Raw genomic sequence first — 9137 nt, 5'->3', positions numbered from 1 at the left:
ACAGCATCACACCGCTGACTCATGTTCAGTGTTTGGTCTACTAAGACCCCAAGATCCTTTTCACACACACTACTGCTCAGACAAGTCTCCCCCATCCTATAATTATGCATTTGATTTTTCCTACCTAAATGCAGAACTTTACATTTGTCTTTGTTGAAGTGCATTTTATTAGTTCTAGCCCATTTCTCCAGCCTGTCAAGATCATCCTGCATGTTGGCTCTGTCTCCTACCATATTTTCTACCCCTTCCAATTTAGTATCATCTGCAAATTTAATAAGCATCCCCTCTATTCCTTCATCCAAATCATTTATAAAGATGTTGAACACAGGGCCCAGCACAGATCCCTGAGGAACTCCACTAGTCACTTCTCCTTCAGCTTCACAGAGAGAAAGGGGAAAAGAAAACATCCTAAACTGCCCCTAAACAAATCCAAACATTCTCTCTCGAATAATATAGTACTAATGCCCTGGGATTCATCAAGCAAGGAATCACACTGAGATTCCCCTCCCCCCCCCCGCAATGTACATGAAATTTAAAGAAAGTGTTGGCCAGGCACTTCAGGCTTTAAGACCCGTGACTTGCCCAGCGCATTCTCCACCGTAAATCTATCATCCCACACTGGATCCAGAGTAGGGAAATTAGCTTTCAGAAACCAAAACTAAAATTATAAAAAAGGTGGAGTGATTATAATTTTAATTTTATTAGATACAACTGAATAAAAAGCAGTATAATTGTAAATAATCTACAGCAAGCACCTTAGAGTTGATTCCCTAAGAAATAGCACACACATATACAAAACTAAGAATGGGGAAAGGAATGGGGAAACAGGTAAGGATAAAGAGATCAATATTACCTGATCCAAGGTCAGTGAGAAGCCGAGAATTCCTGTGCAGCAGAAGTCCAGTGATGGGGGGTCCTGCAAAGCAGTTACAGGTTACAGGAGTACCCAGGTAATGGGGAAAACCTGGCGCACCCTTCTCACAAAACTGGGCTCCCAGTTTTTCATGATCATGAACGATCATGACTTTTCCATGATAATGAATGATTCAAGAAATAAAATTTGAATTTGATTACACTTTTTGAAGTAACTCCCTTCAAACTTCAGTGGGAAGCGTCAGGAATGACAACCGATATTCAAAGATGGGGGGATTTAAAAGCAGCTGGCGTGCCTGAGTCGATCAGATGTTATGGCTGCTCAGAGGTGATGGTCCATTAACTGGAAATTGCCTTGCATTGCTTTAAATTTCTTTTAAGTAGAGATATTTTTGTAGAGGCTATGAGGGGGGGATTTCATCAAAGCCCTAGTGACATCCTGCCTCCATGATGGAAATGTGGTCTGGACTTGGCAGGCAGATGACCCTCTGAAACCAATCTGAAAGATCTCCCCATTGTACTTTAGGCTTCCAAGGGGGCACGCTTCAAAAATTGAGAGAAGTTGGCGGATCAGATTAGAGGAGGAGACAGGGGCCTTACACTGTGCATTCAAAAAGGTTTTTCCATTGTGTGGGTTCATAGATTCCCTTCAGGATGGCAACTGTGTCTGACTCTTTTTCCAAACTCTGAGCATTCAAAGGGTTTCTAGCCTGTGTGGATTCTTTGATGCTTTTTAAGAGTGCCACGGCGAGTGAATCTCTTTCCACACTCTGAGCATTCAAAAGGTTTCTCCCCTGTGTGGGTTCTTTGATGTATATAAAGATGGCTACTCTGACTGAATCTCTTTCCACACTCTGAGCATTCAAAAGGTTTTTCCCCTGTGTGGGCTCTTTGATGTGTTTGAAGAGTTTTACTGCAATTAAATCTCTTTCCGCACTCTGAGCATTCAAAAGGTTTTTCCCCTGTGTGGGTTCTTTGATGTATTTGAAGATTGCCTGTGCTATTGAATCTCTTTCCACACTCTGAACATTCAAAAGGTTTCTCCCCTGTGTGGGTTCTTTGATGTATTTGAAGATAGCTGCCCTGACTGAATCTCTTTCCACACTCTGAGCATTCAAAAGGTTTCTCCCCTGTGTGCATTCTTTGATGGCTGTGAAGATGGCCACTGTAAGTGAATCTCTTTCCACACTGTAAGCATTGAAAAGGTTTCTCCCCTGTGTGGGTTCTTTGATGCTGCTGAAGATTACCACTGAAACGGTATTTCTTTCCACACTCTGAGCATTCAAAAGGTTTCATCCCAGTGTGGATTCTTTGATGCTGTTGAAGACTGCCACTTTGACTGAATCTCTTTCCACACTCTGAGCATTCAAAAGGTTTCTCTCCTGTGTGGGTTCTTTGATGCAGTTGAAGATGGCTACTGCAACTGAACCTCTTATCACACTCTAAGCATTCAAAAGGTTTCTCCCCTGTGTGGGTTCTTTGATGCAGTTGACAATTGCCACTGTGACTGAATCTCTTTCCACACTCTGAGCATTCATATGATTTCTCCCCTGTGTGGGTTCTTAAATGCGATTGAAGACCGCCATTGCAACTAAATCTTTTTCCACACTCTGAGCATTCAAAAGGTTTCTCCCCTGTGTGAGTTCTTTGATGCTGTTGAAGAGTGAAACTGCGACTGAATCCCTTTCCACACTCTGAGCATTCAAATGGTTTCTCCCCTGTGTGGGTTCTTAAATGTGTTTGAAGACCGCCATTGCAACTAAATCCTTTTCCACACTCTGAGCATTCAAAAAGTTTCTCCCCTGTGTGAGTTTTTTGATGCTGTTGAAGAGTGAAACTGCGACTGAATCTCTTTCCACATGCTGAGCATTCAAAAGGTTTCTCCCCTGTGTGGGTTCTTAGATGACTTTGAAGATGGCCATTCCGACTGAAACTCTTTCCACACTCTGAGCATTCAAAAGGTTTCTCCCCTGTGTGCATTCTTTGATGCTGTTGAAGACTGCTCCTGTGTCTGAATTGCTTTCCACACTCTGAGCATTCAAAAGGTTTCTCCTCTGTGTGCATTCTCTGATGCTGTTGAAGACTGCCACTGTGACGGAATCGCTTTCCACACTCTGAGCATTCAAAAGGTTTCTCCCCTGTGTGGGTTCTTTGATGCATTTGAAGACTGCCACTTTGACTGAATCTCTTTTCACACACTGAGCATTCAAAAGGTTTCTCCCCCGTGTGGGTTCTTTGATGCAGCTGAAGATGGTTATTGCAAATGAATCTTTTTCCACACTCTGAGCATTCAAAAGGTTTCTCCCCTGTGTGGGTTCTTTGATGCTGCTGAAGATGGTCACTGCGATTGAATCTCTTTCCACACGCTGAGCATTCAAAAGGTTTCTCCCCTGTGTGTGTTCTTTGATGCTGTTGAAGATTTCCCCTGCTATTGAATCTCTTTCCACACTCTGAGCATTCAAAAGGTTTCTTCCCTTTGTGGATTCTTAAATGCTTTTGAAGATTGCCACTGCAACTAAATCTCTTTCCACACTCTGAGCATTCAAAAGGTTTCTCCCCTGTGTGCGTTCTTTGATGCTGCTGAAGAGTGTCACGGCGACTGAATCTCTTTACACATACTGAGCACTGAAAATGTTTCTCCCCTTTGTGTAGTTTTTGGTGCACAAGGAGCTTCGATCTGCATCTGAAGTTCTTTCCACACCAACAGCATCTATGTCCCCTCGTTGTTCTATCCTTCGGGAAAAGTGCATTTCCTTTTCTTCCACAAGCGATCATTCTTCCATTTTCCGTGCAGATAAATGGCTTCTCTCCTGAATTAATTTTTTCGTGTTCAAAAAGGTCTGATTTCTGTGAGAAGCTCTTGCCACAGTCTTCGTAGTTATAAGGTTTCTCTTCTCTATGTGTTCTTTGATGTCTAAGGAATTCTGCTCTATGAAGGAAGCTCCTGCCATACTCCAAGCATTGATGGGTCTTCTTTCCACTGTGCATTTGCAAATGGATATCATATTGGGTTTGATCTGAGAAATGCATTCCACACTCCAAACACTTATATGCTTCCTCCACCGTGTGGCTTCGTTCACGGAAATCCCGCCCATTGCCAGAAATTGGTTTATTGTTCTTCTCAGCCATGTGACATCCTTTCTGCCACTTAGGTCTGCCTTGATTCCTGAAGTTTCCTTTAAAATCTTCACTCTTCATTTCATCTGTTAAGAGTTGGTGCACTTCCTCATCACCCACCTTCCACTGATCGTCCCCTGCTGGAATGAAAAGAGAGATCTCGTTAGAACGTACACAAGGAGGTCTGATCATCCACAAGCAAAAAATTTCAGTGACTTTTTCCTGCTCTATATTGAAGGGTACATTAATATGCATTTTAAAGTAACATGAAAGCCTGCTGCATCAGAAAGGTTTGGTTTGCAGTGTAATAATTTACACAGCTCCTCACCAGAGTGAATTCTTTGATGTGAAGTAACGGCTGATTTACGACTGAAAGTATTTTCGCTTTCCATGCAATCATATGATTTCTCCCCTGAGGAAATTATTTTCTTAGAAATAACACTCAGGTTTCTGCTAAAGGGTTTTCCAAAGACCACACTTTCATTTTCCCTGGAGCGGTTTCTCTGATTAGCATGGAGGCCTTTGTTGATTCTTGTTTTGGTTGAACTTTCTTCTTGGACTGTGATTACATGGAAGCCTCCTCCTTGGGACGGAATGGACTTATCACTCCTTTTGTGTGTGTGGCTTCCCTCCTGCCTCTGTAGTTCATCTCCATCTTCGACATTTTCTTTAGAGTCTTCATTCATGGCTTTTTCCAAAGAGAACCCCTGAAATCCCCCTACTGTCTCCTCTATATGTGCTGCTGGAATAAAGAAAGAGGTCCAATCAGAACCTACGCAAGAAGCCAAGCAAGCCATCAGACACTGCTCACTAATCGGTCTGTATTTCCTTTATCAGACTTTCTTTCTCTCCCAACTGAGTAGCTGGTCACACCTTATTACCAGCCAGGCCCCCCAGGTGAGCAGCTTTTATATTCTTCCTATCCCTCCCCATTCTCCCCATGTGACAGTGGCAAAGAATAAGTCCCCCACTGTTCACACTTGAGTTGTCATGCAACTCTTTTGCGTCTCTGCTATTGATCTGTGTGTGTGACTAAACAGAAGAGATATAGAAGAGGCTTTTATACCCCACTTTTCTCTACCCTAAAGAGTCTCAAAGTGCCTTACAAATCACATTCCTTTCCTCTCTCCACAACAGACACCTTGTGAGGTAGGTGGGGCTGAGAGAGTTTTGAATGAACTGTGGCCCAAGTTCACCCAGCTGGCCTCATGTGGAGGAGTGGTGAATTGAGCTACTTTCTCCAGACTAGAGCCTTTCCAGGCGGGAGAGGGGGGAGAGAAAGAGAGAGAGAAAGAGAATGGAAAAATGGAAACCTAGTCAAGATGAAAGCCCACAATTCCAACCAGTGTAAGGGGGATGGCTGCATCCCACAAACAGCCAGAGATGATGACATTAATCCCATCTGGGGGACAAGTGTGTTGCAAACATTGGAAACTGAGAAATTAGGATGGGGCCCCTTCCAGAGTCTTCCTGAGGGCCTCTCAGTCTCATGTTGGCCTCAGCCAGGACACCCTCTATGGCTTGGGAGATGGCCACATCACTGGCCTCTTTTGCCCCTGGGCCAGCCAGGCCGCTTGGGGCATTCTACCAGGCATACTGAATATCGCTTTTGCTGCCACCCCACCACCTTGAGGCTCCCAAAAGGGATCAACTAACAGGGCAGGCCTCAACATATTGGTGTACATGATTTTGATTCGCACATAAGCTCAATGGCACAATCCTAATGACAGCAATTTGAACCTTTGGCATCTTACCAAGAGAAGCCATGCTCCCATAGTTCTCCATCATGACTTCCCTGTAGAGAGCTTTTTGGTCTGGATCCAGCAAGGCCCACTCTGCTTCAGTGAAATACACAGCCACCTCCCCAAAGGAAACTGGAGACTGAAGGAAAAAACAGATTCCCTTGTCAAAGATCATTGCAAGCAGAGATGTCACTTTGGAAGGAGGTGTTCTGGGAAAGTAGCTTGCCATGTATAAAAAGAGTGGCATTCAGATCCTCTTGCCTGGGCCCCTTAACAACAACTGCAGGAGAAAAGCCCCTTTGAGAAAGGAGGGGGGACCCGGGCTGTCCCCTGCTCATCTTGCTTACCTGGACTGGAGGTACAACAGCTGTTTCCACACCTTCGCAAACAAAATGGATCAACACTGTCTCTTCACTGCCTGCGAGGGAAGAAAAGTGGAAGAAAGTGTGTTAGCCTTGACTTCCTATTTTGTTTGATTGTTTGAATAGTGCTTCACACTTGAATAGTGCTATGACACTTTGCCCTATGTTCGCTAAAAAAATTGTAACACTTTGTGGTAAATTGTAGGAGAGGCAGAAGAGGAGCAAAAAGCACCCATCAACCTCAAGGAGCTCTAAATACTGCTGCTACATTTCAGACTCCTGTGATACTTTAAACCTGTTCTGTGAATGCTGGAGCTCAAATACGTATCAGCATCTCTGCTGGATCAGAGAAAAGACCCAGGCAGGCTATTCTCCCACACCCACGCCCTTGAATCTAGGCTGGTGGGAGAAAAAGAGGGAGGTGAAAATGACGTTGCACGGCACCTCACGGTCACATCCGGCTAAAGAACTAGAGGTGAATTGAACACATCTTGAAATTCATGGCAATATCAGTGAGTGCCTGGAGCGTCTACTAACCAACTAATGCCACATCTGGGTTTTCAGCCAGAGGAAACATCAAGGTGACATCACATCCGCCAAAAGCCCCTCCCCAAAGCTGCTGGGCATGCCACTCCAAAGCCCGGCATCCCTGGTCCGTTATCCTATTTCCTGTAGTGGCATATTAGATGCCCCGCTAAGCATGAGCACAAAACACATTCTCCCACTGTTACTGACCCCTAGCAACTGGTTGGCAGTTGTCTATATTTACTTCTGAGCCAGGATGAGTCCCTCTAATGCAAAAAAGGTGGGATATGAATATTGTAATCAGTGTGAGGAACTTCCTCCATGAATTTGTCTAATCCCCTTTCAAAGACATCACTTTGAGTGCCAAAAGTTGAGTGAAGTATCTCTTTTTTTTCCTGACCAGAACTCTCTACCCATCAAATTCACTGGGTGCCCCAATCCTATCCAGGCACAATGAGTTCTTGTGAAGACAGAAGAATCATTTTGTTCTTTGATACATCACTATTCTCTATTTTGTGCCTCTAAGATTCAGCACTCAGAAATTTTCCATAGGCCTAGCTCACTCTGTTCTCACAAACAACACTGGTAGCTCGTTACACTAATGGGCAGAACCATCAAGGTCACTAGCTCATCCCATCCTAATTAGTTGAACCAGCATATCTGTGGGAAGATGGGAGGGGGATGAGATCTCTTTTCCCCTGAGAACATAGTTCCAGTTCAGACTGGTTAGAACCATCCAGACGTCCCAAGAGTCTACCTTGATTGGGAGTCGTGGGTCATCTGACCTGAGTCCACTTTTCCATAAGTTTAGCTATGCCTTATGGAGGTCACTCTTTCCCCATGCTTCATTTTCAGCATGTCACTCTGTCGCCTGAAACAACATCTTTATAGGTTCATGTAGATTATCCGGGCTGTGTAACCGTGGTCTTGGTATTTTCTTTCCTGACGTTTCGCCGGCAGCTGTGGCAGGCATCTTCAGAGGAGTAACACTGAAGGACAGAGAGACACTGTCCTTCAGTGTTACTCCTCTGAAGATGCCTGCCACAGCTGCCGGCGAAACGTCAGGAAAGAAAATACCAAGACCACGGTTACACAGCCCGGATAACCTACAAGAACCAATGAACTCTGACCGTGAAAGCCTTCGACAATATTATGGTTTTTGAGTTTACTGAACTCAGTGATTTCGATTTCTCTACTGGTACACGACTGGGGGTCAGTTGTCATACTCCTTACCGCATAAGAGGGCATCTTGGGCACGTTCCTGGCCCTGGCCCCGCTGCCCTTCTTCCAATGGAGCGCTTTCCCTCTCACAGAACTTGGCTTCCATCTTCATGGATAGATCCCACCTCTAAAACAGCAGCAAAGGAGTGGGGTAAGAGAAGGAATGGAAGACCCCAAGAAATGGATCGTGCGTGACTCCCAGACTCTACACCTTTCTATCAGCAGACCTGGTAGGGTTTTCCTTCAACCCTGGTGAATTATCTGGAGGGATTAAAAAATTCTCAAGAAGAACTGGCTGCTAAAGCAGGTTCTTAAATCTCCCATTTGGATAACTGTATTGTATTATAATTAACACTTGAACAAATATCAGACAGCGAAGTTTTAGGAGATGGTTGGATATCATTGTTTGAATTGGAATACATGGAAAGAAAACCCCTCACCTGTTCTGCCTGCTTCTTCTCCTCTGCCTGACTCAGGAGGAAGCCTTCAGCCAGGGCCACTGCCTGGGAACTGGTCTCTGGCCCACATCCTCTGACCCAGCACTGCATTTCCTGGGGCAGGAGGGTCAGGAACTGCTCCAGGATCACCAGGTCTAGGATCTGCTTCTTGGTATGTCTCTCTGGATTCAGCCAGTGATTGCAAAGTCCATGGAGCTGGCTGCAAACCTCTCGGGGCCCATCGGCCTCACAGTAGCGGAACTGACGGAAGTGTTGGCAATGTACTTCTGAATTCAGAGGCTCCTGATCCCAGGTCTCTGGCTCAGCTTTCTCCCAGAATTCAACGCCACTCCCAGCTTGGATGGGCTGGGGGCCTTTCCTTGATCTCTTGCCAGGTCCTTCCGGGTCCTGCTCTTCCATCTCCTTCCCTTTCTCTTGGGTCACCTCTGAATGTGAAAAGATGCCTTTAAGTACAGAGAGAGGGGAGAGTCAGATAGAAATGTGTAAGAAGGAAGACAAAAGAGAATGGAAATACACAATGGATCAGAACCAAAGATCCATTTGTGGTTTGTAATATCATTTACCTATGAACACATGAAGCAGTCCCTTGGTCCATCAAAGTCAGTATTGTTTACTCAGATGGGAAGCGGCTAGCCAGGGTCTCACGTAGAGGTCTTTCACATTACCTACATGCCTAGACCCTCTAACTGGATATGCTGGGAATTCGATCTGGGACCTTCTGCATGCCAAGCAGATGCTCTACCGCTGAGCCATGGCCCCTTCCTTTGTACACACCAAGATTTTTTAGATATGCTGGCTGGGTTCTTTGGGAAAGTTTCATAAGAACATAAGAAAGGCCA

At 44.9% G+C, this 9137-nt stretch overlaps 1 protein-coding gene across 1 annotated transcript; it reads right to left on the bottom strand.

Moving 5' to 3' along the window:
* Positions 1 to 1578: 1578 nt before the first annotated feature.
* LOC130493340 (zinc finger protein 420-like) lies at positions 1579 to 8697 on the bottom strand. Its single transcript, XM_056867055.1, has 6 exons — positions 8281 to 8697; positions 7853 to 7967; positions 6080 to 6150; positions 5745 to 5871; positions 3507 to 4130; positions 1579 to 3338 (listed from the first exon to the last, which is right to left on the bottom strand). Exons 1-6 carry the CDS (start codon positions 8695 to 8697, stop codon positions 1579 to 1581), a joined length of 3114 nt encoding a protein of 1037 aa, XP_056723033.1.
* Positions 8698 to 9137: the final 440 nt, after the last annotated feature.

This window comes from Euleptes europaea, chromosome 1 (genome assembly GCF_029931775.1).
Source record: "Euleptes europaea isolate rEulEur1 chromosome 1, rEulEur1.hap1, whole genome shotgun sequence".
Lineage (NCBI taxonomy): Eukaryota > Metazoa > Chordata > Lepidosauria > Squamata > Sphaerodactylidae > Euleptes > Euleptes europaea.
The sequence above is the reverse complement of the archived record's forward strand: the minus strand, read 5'-3'. Positions and strand labels throughout refer to the sequence as shown.

What these genes read in the sequence shown, in the direction of transcription:
- LOC130493340 (XM_056867055.1), bottom strand. Translation starts at nt 8,697, where the DNA reads ATGGAAGAGCAGGACCCGGAAGGACCTGGCAAGAGATCAAGGAAAGGC. An exon ending in AGAAGAAGCAGGCAGAACAG is followed by an intron (nt 7,968 to 8,280) that starts GTGAGGGGTTTT and finishes CTGCTGTTTTAG; the next exon opens with AGGTGGGATCTATCCATGAA. An exon ending in CCAAGATGCCCTCTTATGCG is followed by an intron (nt 6,151 to 7,852) that starts GTAAGGAGTATG and finishes CTTCCCTCGCAG; the next exon opens with GCAGTGAAGAGACAGTGTTG.